This window comes from Chelon labrosus (genome assembly GCF_963514085.1).
Source record: "Chelon labrosus genome assembly, chromosome: 1".
Classification (NCBI taxonomy): domain Eukaryota; kingdom Metazoa; phylum Chordata; class Actinopteri; order Mugiliformes; family Mugilidae; genus Chelon; species Chelon labrosus.
This window is the reverse complement of record NC_140337.1, coordinates 27182811-27198483: the sequence shown is the minus strand read 5'-3', so window position 1 is coordinate 27198483 and position 15673 is coordinate 27182811. Positions and strand designations below refer to the sequence as shown.

General features: G+C 40.1%; 1 protein-coding gene across 1 annotated transcript; it reads left to right on the top strand.

Annotated features, from left to right (window-relative positions):
• Positions 1–2928: 2928 nt before the first annotated feature.
• On the top strand, positions 2929–5936 carry LOC311498751 (uncharacterized protein). The gene is made up of 3 exons (XM_084559476.1): positions 2929–3048; positions 4493–4675; positions 5757–5936. Exons 1-3 carry the CDS (start codon positions 3009–3011, stop codon positions 5843–5845), a joined length of 312 nt encoding a protein of 103 aa, XP_084415602.1. The 5' UTR covers positions 2929–3008; the 3' UTR covers positions 5846–5936.
• Positions 5937–15673: the final 9737 nt, after the last annotated feature.

Here is a 15673-nt window from a genome sequence, read left to right as displayed (position 1 = left end):
GTTTTATTGCAGAATAAAAGACAAAAAATATCTGATAATACATCATAAAACATGTTAAAACAATCTCAGAATTTAACTTAGTTTGTTCACACCTGCAGAAGTACAATCTAAGCACAATATTCAGTAACTTATGTAGGTTTTTACGATGGTTTTATATATTCTAACTGCAGGTAAAATATTTATAGAATGTGTAATATATTTAATATTTTTTGGCATGCGTTTACACTTAATTCAAGGTCTGTCAGATCCTGGAGTAATCTTTTAAACAACAGTTTTGCTTTGCAGGATAACAGTGTTTTCCCTGTTTTTCCTCTTCATTTGAATTATGACATTTTACTTTAATTTTAATTTATTTTTCTTACGATGTTTGTTTTTACAGTACACAAACTTGAAAATTAAGCATCATTAACTAAGTTAAATGACTAAATTAAGTAATTTAACTTTTAAATGACTGCAATAAATAATTATAAAAATAATAATCTTTATTTGTATAAATCAAGATTACAATGCATGAAATAAAGTTAATAAAAACGGAACAATTCAAGGAAAAACAACAGAAATACAATGAAGAACTTGAGTAAAATCTCAATTAAAAACTCACTTGGAACTCATGTGAAACCAGGGAAGGCTCTCAAATGAAAGTATAGACGATTATCCGGCTGCTTTCTCTTTTCTTTGATTTATTTTTTTATTATTATTTGCTGAAAATGAAACAAAGCGAGTGACCGACTGTGAATCTAAAGCATCTGTTGTGTCTTCCTTTCCATCTTGTTTTCCTTTTGTCTGTATGTGCACACTCACAGAGAGTTATGACAGAGCCTTATGATCTTAGTGCAATACCCCAGACGTAAATACAGTGGATTTTAATTTCTCATGTATTTTTCTCTGTTAAATGTTTGTTGAATTCTTATTTGTGTCCTGAGACCATAAGTAGCTCTTAGTCCCTGCAGTCAATCGTCATCTCTGTGTTGAGGCTGCCTCCTGATGGTTTCTTCTTTTCTTTCCTCGTGAAGTAAATTATTCTTAATATTATTATTTTTTGTTTGTTTTCCAAGATGATGAAGATTATTAAAAAAAAAAGATTTTGACCGATCAACTTTTGTTTTTGCTTATTTCTCATTAAAACACACTTGATTCGAGGAAGGACAGAAACAACCCTTGCCTCTCTTCCTCATTTTCCTCCTCCTACCACTTTTTCTCGTTTTCTTCTCCTCCTCCTCATCCTTCTTTGTTCTATAATTCTTCTCCTCTGTCTACTTCTCTTCCTTTATTCTTTCTATCTTCTTTGATTCCAGTCCTCCTGCTTCTCCTTTTCTCCTCCTCCACTTCCTTCTTCTTCTTCTCTTCTTCTTCCTTCTCTTTTTTCTCCTCCTCCTCCTCATTCTTCTCGTCACTTTTCCTCTCTTCTTTGATTCCAGTCCTCCTCCTCCTCCTTTTGTCTTTCTTCTCCTCCTTTTATCTTTCTTCTTTGATTCTAGTCTTCCCCCTCCCTTTGGCCTCCTCCTCTTTCTTCTTCTCCTCTCATTCTTGCTTCTCTTTTTTCTCTTTCTTCTTTCTTCTCGTCCCCTTTCCTCTCTTCTTTGATTCCAGTCCTCCTCCTCCTCCTTCTTATCTCCTTCTTCTCTCCTTCTTCAGCTCCTCCTCTTCCTCCTCTGTCTCCTATGTTTTCCTCTCTTCTGTGATTCTAGTCCCCCTATGTCACTTTTTCTCCTCATCCTCCTTCTTCTCTTTTTTATTCTCCTCCTCATCATCTTCCTTCTCTTCTCCTCTTCCTCATCTTTCTTCTACTTTTTCCTCTCTTCTTTGATTCCAGTCCTCCTCCTTCTTCACTTTTTCTCCTCATCCTCCTTCTTGTTTCCTCCTCCTCCTCCTCCTGCTCTGTTTAGTGATGTGGTGGACATGTCAGTTGATGCAGATCTCTGGATCTTTTCCTGTCGCTCGTCTCGACTCTAAAACTGATCTCCAATCTCCTGGAGACCATCGCCAGGTAAGAGTTGTTGCTGGTTGATTAGTCGATTGGTCAATTAGTTGATTGGTCGATCAGCTGTATTTTAAATTGAAAATGAACAAAGTTGTGTTTTTGCTCCCATCCTCACAGAAAGAAGAGCGTTTGTTAAATAAAACCTTTAGTTTCACATGTAGAGATCCCAGACTAAGGCATGCACAGTCAAATTATTATTTATGTATTTAGAATAGTTTCCTCTTAGTCATCCATCATCTGTAGTCACGGGATGACTGGAGCCCATCCTCACCGGCCATTACGTTTGTGGCTGGTGAAGATGGATCCAAAAGTTTAATATTATTATTAACTTGGGGGAAAAAAAGTGAAAGCTCAAATTTTAGATCTTGAAAAATAAGAGTAAGTGTACAGTTTAATAAGGAGCCAAATACGGGCTAAATTTTTCAATACCATGAAAAATAAAAGATTTGAAATTTTGATCGTGAACTTTTAAATATGTTGTAAAAAATGATGATTTCAAATATATATATAATAATATATGCTAAATAGAACTTTATCACTTGCGTCAATTTATTCACATAAATAATATAGTGTAACTGAAAAAATACACTGTGAAAAAACTGAAATATAAAACGAATGCATTAAAAACAAAAACAAGTAATTTATACAAAAGAATTCAAAAACTCAGACAAAATGATCCTTAAACTACGGAGCCAAAGAAATGTGAAAGCTCAAATTTTGATCTTAAACTTTGAGAAACACAACATTGTTCTAAAAGTAGGTGAACAGGGAGAGTTTATTTTAGTTTGAAGACCATTTTGATTCAGTAGAATACATATCTTACTTTCTCTTTCATATGTATTGTGATGTTTCCACTTTCAAATCCTCTTGGTGGGGGGGGGGGGGGGGGGCAACGTAGTGTAACTACTTCTGTTTCCTGTCTCACAGTATACTCACATCAGATCAGACAGCAGAGAAGAAGCTTTTGCTTAACTCAGACAAAGCTCAGTGGTCCTAGATTTTCAACCAACCTTTGGAAGAGAAGAAGATGGCAAAGACAAAGCTTTACCTCCTGATGTGGGCTCTCGGTAAGTTGATCAAACCATAAGCAGAGGTCTGGCGAAACGGTGTCGTGACCGATTTCTCGTGTCGTGCACATTTAGTTTTTGACCCGTTTAAACTTGATTGAACTCCAGAGCAACTCGTTTTAAATCTTACGTCACCCATTCACTTCCATTAATTCCAGAAATCCCAGGAAGGAGAGACCAAACTGGAAGGATCTGAATGCCATTAGGGTTATAAGTAATGTGAAAAAAGTAAATGGAAGTGAACTTCTTTACTTTATTTTTGGTTCCGTTTCCTCATATTGCAACCAACTCTAGCTCTGGTGACTATTTAAAAAGGACAGCTGTCAAATTACATGGCAATTTATAATTAGTTATAATAGTTTACGATTAAGACCTACCGTCAAACTGGACTTTCTTTTTTTGTTGTGTTTTCTGATGTTTTCAGAAGTAGTTATCGGCCGAGTCAAGTCCTGATCAGGGCCTCGATCTGATCTTAAATGTCTTACAGTCTTTGTAGCTTTTTTTTTTTTTCTTTGTAGCAGTTGAAACTAGGAGGTTGTATTGAATGCCAGTCTCCTACTACTACCACACCAAACATCCACATTGAACTATTTACTAGTTGCTGTCTGATTTACTTCCTTTTCCAGAGTAAAGTATAGCAGACATTTTTAAGTCATGTGATTTTGGTTCCTCATCTTCTTCTTTTTGGATTTTTGGCAGCTTTGACGCTAGCCGATCTCCACTAAAACAGAAGACAACAAGGATGTGGTTTTGGTTTATGACAGCCCTAAAATAAAGAACTACAAAAGATCAGGCTCCGATCCGAACATCAGATCCCTACATTAAAAATTTCTGGTAACTGCTGATCACTCATCTACAGAGGAATTTTAGCCCATTCCTCAGAACAGAACCACTTCAGTTCTGAGATGTTGGTGGGTTTCCTCATATGAACTGCTTGCTTCAGGTCTTTCCACAACATTTCTATTGGATTAAGGTCAGGACTTTGACTTGGCCATTCCTAAACATTTATCTTGTTCTTCTTTAACCGCTCTTTTGTAGAACCACTTGTGTTCTTGGGCTCGTTGTCTTGATGCATGACCCAGTTTCTCTTCACATTCAGCTCATGGACAGATGTCCTGACATTTTCTTTTAGAATTCACTGGTATAATTCAGAATTCATTGGTCCATCAGTGATGACAAGTCGTCCTGGTCCACATGCAGCAGAACAGGCCCAAACCAGGACATTACCACCCTCATGTTTCATGGACGGAATGAGGTTTCCACTCCTGCAACCAATGGTGGACACCCCAAAAACTAGGGCAACGGACACTTATTGTCTGCCTGACGCTGGCAAATAGTCGACTGTTGGCTTCGTGTGTCATGACCTTACCAGATCAGTGTAAGAAAAACAACTGTTTTTTGCAGTTTTTATAAACTTTCTTTTTCTGTCCTTATATTTCTTTAGGTGCTGCAGTCATTTTATCGATTTTACCCAGTGGATACCAATATGAAACTGAGACTTATAATTATTCTGAGTATTATGATGATGATGAGGAATGGAACATCACCCTAATTGAGCCTGAAAATGAAACAAACTTTATATGGTCCATGCCAGGGCAAGATGACTCATCCTCCTTTGTCTCCTCAGGTAAACTTGACTTTTTCAGGTCAATACTTTATGTTCTGTACTTGATTATTTCAGTCTGACATTTTTAGATGTTTTATCTTATAGATAATGAGGCCGATGGCAAAGATCCACTTAGAAAGAAGAAGAAAACACAAATTCTCCAGTGTGATGCTTCACAGAACAGGAATTGCTTATTGGCAGATTTCGAATTCAACCAATCTGGATACGAACTTATTGTCCCGAGCTGACCGACAATTATTCTGCTGGCTGACAGCATGCTAGCTTGCTGTCAAGGGTTAGCTGTGAGCTCATGAGTATTCACACTGTTGCACAGCTCCTAAATTCAAATATTTTACAGATAACCTTGCCTCATGTTGCTTGTGTCTGGACCAAAAATGTGCACTTAAACACACCACAAAGACTAGTTTTTGTGGCCTTCACAATTTTCTACATTTCTGCATAAAAATTACTCAAAACAGTCCTGAAAAAAAGTCTTGAAGCTAGACAAACAAATGAAACCTATCTGTATGTTGCAAAAGGATATGCACCCTTTGTTTCCAGTATCTAGCGTGAACACCGTGACCACGCTATTGTGCAGCAACAACAGCAACTAAATGTTTCTGGTAACTGCTGATCTGTTGTCTACAGCGGCTTGGAGGAATTAAAATATTTTTTACAAATAACTTTGCAAGTATTACCCTGCATTCATCCCATTTCCAGACAGTTGAGATATGCAATTCCTCAAGCAAATTCTGTGTCTACCCTGGGGTCTCCATCCAGCTGGTTGTGCTCTGATAAACCTCCAAAGCGAGGATCTCAGGAGGCATTCCCACCAGATTCCCAAACCACCTAAACTGGCCTATTTTGTCTTCTTTTGCTCTACCCCTAGCTACATCAGGATATTTAATTTCAGCTGCTTGTATCTGCAATACCATTCTTTCAGTCTTTACCCAAAGCTCATGAAACATAAAGATTGAAATATAGACTGACCGGCAAATTGAGTTTCCCTCGCTCCATTTATTTATCTGAAATGTTCTGTAATATTTTGAATACACGTCGTCCATATAAAAGCTTTCATGTCCTCTCTTTCATGTTCCCACAGCTGCTGCACACTTCTTGCAGAGGAAAGCCGTTGCTGAAAATGTCTACCTTGGTTCCCTCTTCCTGGTCTGTGCTCTCCTGGTTCTGTGAATAATGGCGAAGAAAAAAAACAAAAACTGCTTTTATTGTTTTCTATCCTCCCTCTACGATTGTGGCGTGTTTCTTTGCAGACAATGTTACCTTGTACCTCTCGAAGTCAAGAACTCTTGTAAATTAGTCTGCTTCTACTAAATTTGAGTAAAAGTAGTTCACCAAAATTTATCTGAATTATGAGAAAGTTATTTGTGTATTTCAAGTCAGAAAAAATCATCTAAAACAATGATAGGTGAAGGGCTCAACACAATATGTAGTGATAAGGCCGAACAGTAACCCACCAGTTTTTTATTCATTCATTCATTCATTCATTGAAGTGGTTCTGCTCCTCTGATCCATGTTGAGCTGATAGTAACCGCATGAACAAAAAGTTTTTTTTTTTTTTTTTTACATGTTCCTTAATAACAGCTGTACATTTACGGTATGTCTACTTCCTTACTAATTGTAATTCTCAAGGGGAAAATAAACCAGACGCTGTTGCTGTAGCCAAACATTATTTAATCTCTGCTTGTTCAAACTGAATGTTTTCTGCTTTTCTTTAGAAATGTTCTAGCTGCTGGTCAGATAAAAACGAGCCACTAAGACTCAACATAAGATCTTCACTATTGATGAAATCCATCGATAACTGGATTCATTTTGACAGCGTTTGGAGTGGCATGGGCTTTTTTTTGAATGATCTGAAAGCACATAAAGCAAATACAGTATCCTCTACGCCAGAGGTTGTGCTAGACTTTTTTGTTGTTTCATTTTGACTGACAGGGTCATAAAAATTCCGTCATAACCCCATTGTTACCCGCCATTTTATTTATTTATTTTTTAACAATGACATATTCAATAGCATTCACTATTCATTCACTTTCAATTAATTTTCAGTAGCAGTGGAAAAAAAGATTCAGCTCATATAACCACCTGTCCTCTATAGCTACTTTTTGAACCACACACTCTCTCTTCTAATCAACTTTGTCTGCTAACGTTAGCGAATTAACATGGCTTCTCCCTCTGCTTCCTCTTCTCTCTCCTGCATCTCGTGCCACATGTTTAGTTACTCCTCTGCCTCCTTTAGTGGTAATGGTATGTGTAACAAATGTAGTTTATTCGTAGCACTGGAGGCGAGGCTTTCCGAATTGGAAGCACGGTTCCGCACCATTGAAAAACAACCAGCAGCTAGCCAGGGCCCTGTAGCCGGTGCGGACCGACCAAGAGTAGCTCCTGTTAGCATAGCTCCAGTTAGCTGTCCCCCGACAGCTCCCGAGCAGCCGGGAAACCAGGGCGGCTGGGTGACGGTTCGAAGGAAGCATAGTCCCACAAGGCCCGTGGAGCACCACCAAACCCTTCACGTCTCCAACCGATTTTCCCCACTCAGCGACACGCCCGCTGAGAAACCAACTCTGGTGATTGGCGACTCTATTTTGCGGAACGTGAAGATAGAGAAACCAGCGACCATAGTTAGATGCATTCCAGGGGCCAGAGCGGGCGACACTGAATCTAACCTCAAACTGCTGGCTAAGGCTAAGGTTAAATACAGTAAAATTGTTATTCACGTCGGCAGTAATGACACCCGGTTACGTCAGTCGGAGGTCACAAAACTTAATGTGGAATCGGTGTGTAAGTTTGCTAAAACTATGTCGGACTCCGTAGTTTTCTCTGGTCCCCTGCCCAACCTGACCAATGATGACATGTTTAGTCGCACGTCGTCATTCCATCGCTGGTTATCTAGGTGGTGTCCAGAAAACAACGTGGCCTTCATTGACAATTGGCACACTTTCTGGGGAAAGCCTGGTCTGATTAGGCGAGATGGCATCCACCCAACTTTAGCGGGTGCTGCTCTCATCTCTAGGAATATGGCCGATTTTATTAACCCCCCGAAACCATGACAACCCAGAGTTCAGACCAGGAGGCGGAGTTGTAGTCTTACACACTTCTCTGCCGCTTCTCTAGGACTGTCTCACACCCTAAACTCTATCAACTCTATAGATGTTCTGTCTGCTCCCAGATTATTTAAACCAATAAATAACAAAAGAGGAGTTTCTCATAGGAACCTTATTCAAATCAGTACAAGTTCATTGGTAGAACAGAAGAATAGGAAAATTAAATGTGGTCTTTTAAATGTCAGATCTCTCTCATCTAAATCTCTTTTAGTGAATGATCTGATAACTGATCATCAGATTGATCTATTTAGTTTGACTGAAACATGGCTACAGGATGATGAATATGTTAGTTTAAATGAGTCTACTCCACCCAGTCATAGTAATTATCATATTCCTAGAAGCACAGGTAGAGGAGGAGGAGTGGCAGCAATCTTCCACTCTGATTTATCTATTAATCCTAGACCTAAGGAGAGCTTTAATTCATTTGAAAGTCTTACTCTTAGTCTTCCCCATCCAGAACAGAAAATACAAAAACCAATTCTTTTTGTTGTGGTGTATCGCCCACCTGCTCCTTATTCTGAGTTTTTAGCTGAATTCTCTGAGTTTTTATGTGATTTAGTTCTTAGAACAGATCAAGTCATTATAGTAGGTGACTTTAACATCCATGTTGATGTTGTCAGTGACAGCCTTAGCTCCTCATTTACATCATTATTAGATTCGATTGGCTTTTCTCAGAATGTAAATGGATCAACTCACAGTTTTAATCACACCTTAGATCTTGTCCTAACATATGGCATAGAAACTGAAGGTTTAACAGTATTTACTCATAACCCTCTTTTGTCTGATCATTTCCTCATAACCTTTGAATTTGCAATAATGGATTACACAGGAACCGAAAAGACATTTCATTACAGTAGATGTTTGTCTGACAATGCTGTAACTAGATATAAAGAATTAATTCCTTCTTTATTTACCTCAGTGCCATGTACCAATGTTGTGGACGACAGCAACCACAATTTAACCCCTGCACTAATAGATTATTTTGTCGATGGCACTGCAGCATCGCTTAGTTCAACTTTAAACTTAGTTGCTCCTCTGAAAAAGAAGGTCATAAATAGGAGGAGGCTAGCTCCATGGTATAATTCACAGTTGCGCTGTTTAAAACAGGCAGCCCGAAAGCTAGAAAGAATTTGGCATTCCACTAATTCTGAAGAAGCTCGCATAGCCTGGAAAGATAGTTTAACAACTTATAAAAAAGCTCTCAGTAGTATTAGAACAGCATATTATTCATCATTAATAGAAGAAAACAAGAACAAGCCCAGATTTCTTTTCAGCACTGTAGCCAGGCTGACAAAGAGCCACAGCTCTGTTGAGCCATCTATTCCTTTAGCCCTCAGTAGTAATGACTTCATGAGCTTCTTTACTAATAAAATTGTCGGCATTAGAGAAAATATTCAAGGCATCCTTCCAACAGCTGTTAAAGATGCAAGTACAGCGACATTAGAAACTTTTGTACGACCTTATCAATATCTGGAATCCTTCTCCCCAGTAGATCTTCTTGAGCTCTCTTCAACAATTACAGCATCTAAACCATCAACCTGTCTTCTAGATCCAATCCCAACTAAATTGCTCAAAGAAGTTTTTCCATTAATTAACATCTCCATATTGAACCAGATAAATTTATCTTTATTAACAGGATATGTGCCTCAGTCTTTTAAGATTGCTGTAATTAAGCCCTTACTTAAGAAAGCCACTTTAGATCCAGATGTTTTAGCCAACTATAGACCAATCTCCAACCTTCCCTTTATTTCCAAAATTCTAGAAAAAGTTGTTGCTAATCAGTTGTGTGACCACTTAAACAAGAATGGTCTGTTTGAAGAGTTTCAGTCAGGTTTTAGAGTTCATCATAGTACAGAAACAGCTCTGGTTAAAGTTACCAATGATCTCCTCATGGCTTCAGACAGTGGACTTGTCTCTATACTTGTTCTGCTAGATCTTAGTGCTGCATTTGACACTATTGATCATAATATTTTACTACAGAGACTTGAAAGTGAGGTCAAGATTAAAGGAACTGCATTAGACTGGTTTGAATCCTATCTATCTGACAGATTCCAGTTTGTTCATGTCAATAATGATTCCTCTACTTATACAAAAGTAAGTTATGGAGTTCCTCAGGGTTCTGTGCTAGGACCAATACTCTTCACGTTATACATGTTGCCATTAGGCAAGATTATTAGAAAACATGGCATAAACTTTCATTGCTATGCAGACGACACCCAGCTATATTTATCTATGAAACCAGATGAAACTAATCAGTTGGTTAAACTCCAAGCATGCCTTAAAGACATAAAGGCTTGGATGACCTGTAATTTCCTACTCTTAAACTCAGACAAAACAGAAGTTATTGTATTCGGTCCTAAGCATCTCAGAGATTCATTATCTAATCACATGGTGTCTTTGGATGGCATTACCTTGGCCTCCAGTACTACTGTAAAAAACCTTGGTGTTATATTTGATGAGGATATGTCCTTTAAATGTCACATAAAGCAAGTGACCAGGACTGCCTTCTTTCACCTGCGTAATATCGTCAAAATTAGGAACATCCTGTCTCAGAGTGATGCTGAAAAACTAGTTCATGCATTTGTGTCGTCCAGACTGGATTATTGTAATTCATTACTGTCTGGCTGTCCAAATAGCTCTTTAAAAAGCCTCCAGTTGATTCAAAATGCCGCAGCAAGAGCATTGACAGGAATTAGCAAGAGAGATCATATTACTCCAGTTTTAGCTTCTCTTCACTGGCTCCCTTTAAAGTCTAGAATAGAATTTAAAATCCTCCTCCTTACATACAAGGCCCTTAAAGGCCTAGCTCCATCGTATCTTAAAGACCTTATTGTACCATATCATCCCAGCAGATCACTTCGGTCTGAAAGTGCAGGCCTACTTGTGGTTCCTAGAATTTCAAAAAGTAGAATGGGAGGTAGAGCTTTCAGCTATCAGGCTCCTCTCCTATGGAACCAGCTCCCAGTTTGGGTTCGGGAGGCAGACACTCTCTCTATTTTTAAGGTCAGGCTTAAGACTTTCCTTTTTGATCAGGCTTATAGTTAGGGCTGGACTGAACCATCCCTTAGTTATGCTGCTATAGGCCTAGGCTGCTGGGGGACGATGCACCAAACACATGTCCTCCTTCTTTCTTCTCTCTCCTCTCTCGCATCCTCCACTTTCTTTTCTCTGGCACAGAGCTCTTGCCCTCTAATTTCCTATATACTACTAGTCATACAATTCTGTGCTATTACTATGTAGAATGTTTACTGCTGTGTGTGTCCCACCCCCCTTCCCCCCCCTTCCCCCCCTTCCCCCCTCTTCTTGTGAGTATCTCTGGCCTGGAGTGGTGTGTTTCCTGTGGAGCTCTATACTACATCTGTTGTCGTGGTCTCATCAGCCTGCCTAGTCTTCATGGAATCCTGAAGTTATCCACTCCTACCTGAATGAACAATTCTCCAACCTGCCTATGATTCCTCTTACATTTTCAAACTGTCATGTAACATCATCAGTTTGTATCATAAGATTCCACATGTACACTTTAGTCAGATATGTGTATCTATGACAGATGTATGTTTATCTTGCTGTTCTCTTCTCTTCTCTCTTTGCTGTTCTCTTCTCTCTTTCTTCTGTCTGTACCCGGCTGGCCTTAGGCAGATGGGTCCCTCCATATGAGCTGGGTTCTGCTTGAGGTTTCTTCCTGTTAAAAGGGAGTTTTTCCTTGCCACCGTTGCCTTCAGGCTTGCTCTGGGGGTTTCAGGCCGGGTTTTTGTAAAGCGTCTTGAGACGATTTGTATTGTTATTGACGCTATATAAATAAAATTGAATTGAATAACCGCGGTTACATGAGCCGAATCTTTGGCCAGCCATCAAAGACGATTCAAGAATCATGAATCTAGACGTCTATTTAACCGGCTCAGTTGAGTCCTACCACATTTGATTGATATATAATTAAACTGCACCATTCAAACATCTTACATCTCACTCCGCAGAGAATCAAAACTTACTACCCGACTTGACCACTAGCAAACTAAGGCACTCAGACACTCACTCACTTACGCACAATACACAGAGAAACGAAACTAAACCGACTGCTCATAGATCCCTGCTTAACCAAGAGTCAGCAGCAGTTTATCACTCGGCGGTAGATAAACGAAACTTAACTGACTCTTACACTACTAATCAAGAGTGACAAGAGCCAGTTAATATGCTCTCTTGCCACCAAGTGGTCTGGGGTGTGAATTGCAATCTGACAAAATGACAGCTGGCCTTCAGATTTTTCCGTCATCGTTTTAAAAAAAAACGCAACCCCTGCTCTTTACAAACATACTACATGTATTAGTGTAAAATAACTCTGTACTCAGAAATGCTCTGTCATGTTACTTTATGCTTTTTCGCCTCCTCATTTAGACGGAAACGTGCAGTTACTAACGACTTTAAAACAGGGACCTGTTTCACCTGGAGATCTTCAGTAATGTGTAATAATGTCAGAGGTCATCTGTGGTTTTAATCCTGGTGAATTGGCCATGTTTTGTAAAGTAAAAAAAAATCACACCACAAATTACGAGTTCTAAGAGTTTTGTTTCTTCTTTTCCATCACACCGCATCATGTTTTATTATCAAGAAATATATGGCCCCAACAGTATATTTTTTATTATTAGATTCAAGAAACCTTAAGACCCGAGCTTAAAAAGTTCTCTGTGCTACAGATACAGTCCGAAGTAATTAAAGCAGTCTCATGCAACATGAGAAGTGAATAACACTGACAAAGAGGAGGATGAGTGGTGACCGTGCCTTTGCAGTTGCTGGCCCCAAACTGTGAAACATTTGCCATTGCACATTAGACAGGCCGACTGTCTTCCTCATTTTAAATCCTCCCTTAAAACACATTTTTTCTCTTTGGCTTTTAACTCAGCATGAGATGTTGGTTGTTATTGTTTACGTGGTTTGATTGGTTTTATGATTTAAATCTAGTTTTAACTTTTTCTTTGTGTTTTTATATTCTCATGTCTGTGTACAGCACTTTGGCCAACCTTGTTGTTTTTAAAAGTGCTTTATAAATAAAGATTGATTGATTGATTGATCTTGTGACAATTCAATATTCTGTCGGGAAACTTTTGGACCTGGCATTCATTGGTGTGGATGTTACTTAGACATGTAGCACCCACCTAGACCAGACCAGGCACCCCCACCCTATAGCAATGACACTCCTTGATGGCAGCAGCCATCTCCAGCAGGATGAGAATGGGGATCATCCAAAGCTAATATTGCTACATGAGGTAGATTTGCATGTTTTAGGACTTGCCTGGTGCAGAAAGCCTCCAAGTGTTGGTGTGACCATTTCCACTTTATTTGTTTTTTGTACGGTAACTCTCGGGTGGCCCCTGGCATGCCCGGGAAGGCCGACAAAGGTTAGTTAAGGTCTAGTTGGTAAGAAGTACAGTCTCTTAAGTGGAAAGGAAATCACACCCTCCCACTAGCAACACTGTGTTACCAGACACCACAGGACACCGTCAGAAGGCCCATATCTATTCTCTGATGAGTCACCACAAGGCAGACTTACGCGATATTAGGAAGGTGGTCATAATGTTATGCCTGATCTGTGTACATGTATATACTGTATAAAACTAATAACAAGGCTCTCTGAAAGGCTATCCCCCCCCCCAGCATGTACTCCTACCTTTTATTACTTTATATGCATTTTGCAGCCATGTAAACTATTGTGTACTTCTGCCCCTGAAAGCTGTTATATTCAAACTGCACTGCAGCTGCTGCAGACTCCTCTACATGCAGCCAGCAAACCACAAAAAGAAGAAAACCAAAGAAATCTACATGCACAAAGCAGCAGCCGAACTTCAAAAAATAAATAAAATTAATGCATAGAGAAGAGCTTAATCATCTTTTTGCAACCTTTCCTTTTTTTGCCATTTATTTGTTTATTATTATTTTTTGAACAAAGACTTGTACGTTCTGCAGGTCGAGTTGGCGCTATAGGTCCCTGGCAGATGCGCTCGCGAGGCGGGAGGCCAGAAAACTGAGCGAGCATCCTGTGTCGAACTGGAGCAGAGTCTGCGGTCGATGACTCAGTTCCTGACTGATACCGAGAGACGTTTAGAGGGTAGAGATCAGTTCAGAGGGGAAAGAAGAGGGAGGGAGGGAGGGAGGGAGATAAAAGGTTATGGTAAAGAAAAAAATATACACTGATCAGGCATAACATTATGACCACCTTCCTAATATTGTGTAGGTCTCCATTGTAGATAGATATGGGCCTTCTGAGGGTGTCCTGAGGTGGCAACAGAATGTTGTTAGTGGGGGCCTTTGAGGGGAGGGGCCTCTGTGGATCACCCCACAGATACTTGATCAGTTTGGGATCTAGTGAATTTGGAGGCCAGGTCAACACCTTGTGCAGTTCTTCCTAGAGTTGTTCCTAAAGTGTTTTTGTGCGTGTGGAACTTTCCTGGTTTCCTCTCCACTTAAGAGACTGAAATTCTTACTAACTAGACCTCAACTAATCTTTGTCGGCTTTCCCAGGCACGCCAGGGGCCACCGAGGGTTACCGCACAAAAATCAAATAAAGTGGAGATGGTCACATCAACACTTGGAGGCTTTCTGCACCAGAAAAGTCCTAAAACATGCAAATCTACCTAATGTAGCATTATTAGCTTTGGATGATTCCCATTATCATCCTGCTGGGGATGGCTGCTGCCATCAAGGAGTGTCATTGCTATGGGGTGGGGGGTGCCTGGTCTGGTCATGAATGAACGCCAGGTCCAAAAGTTGTAAAATTGTGTTGAAATGAGGGCTAGGAAAAGGTTGGACTCCCTTCAAGGGCTTCGGCGTCAGCGTCCACCGACCTTTACGCTTTGAAAGAAAACACAGAGGCAAAAAAAAAAAAAAGAAAAAAAAAAGGCGAGCAGCGAATGAGCGTCAACCAGAGAGGGTGACAGATACCGAGAGAGAGCAAAGAGAGGAAGAGAGAACGCGCCACGCAAGAGCGTTCAAACTGAAGAATAGGCGACGAGGAAGGACCCGGGGACCGTAGGGAAAAGAAAAAATAAGGAACAAAACTAAAAGGGGAAACTGGAGGAGAGCCGATGGTCAGACTTTGAGAAATCTGAGTGATAGAGAGAAGAGGAAGAAGAAAAGAGAAAGGGAGAGAGAAAGGAAAGCAAATTCATCACCACCGCCTGCCACCATGAAGCTGTGGAGTCACCTCTGCTTCCTCGGTGAGTCGAGCTCAACCTGCTTTTATGTCCTCGCGTCTTTCTAGAAAGAAAACTCTGATTTCCAAGTGAAATTATTATATATTTAAAATAAATAATAATCTGCAAAATCTCGCTCCAAGATGAAAAACGTTCAGGGTTTCAGGGAGTTTGAGGTCGGTTGAATCCGGCGCAGCAGGGGTGAGGAAAGATCTCAATGAAAACTCTTGATTTATCGCTCCTGGCTTGAATTTTTGACTCAGCGAGAGACTTTTCGTCTCGACCGAAGGACTGGTGGAAACCTGTCAAACACAGGAAGTAACGCGCAGCAAGCGCTGCACATGTGTCACTCTGCATCCTGCTTCAACTGTGCAAAGAAAAGAGAAAAAAAAAAGGACAAAACAAAAGGTGCAAGACGTCTGAGCTTTCCTTCTCACTGCAGTCGTTTAGTTGTTGGGACGTTTGTTGAGCTGCAGCTACAATTGTTGAAACGCGCTCTGATAATGAATCTAGATTTTTCCGCGGGTGCAGCTCTTGTCTCACGGCTCACACCTCCACACCTTCACACCATCGCCCTCGGCTTTTCGCGAAAACCTGCAGCAGCAGCAGCAAGGCGGGGCAGCCCTCAGCCGCTACTGACGAGCGTCCTGGCTTCGCTCTTAGACTCTATGTTTTTTTTTTTTTTTTCTTTTTGATTTTCAGTTTTAAAAAACGTG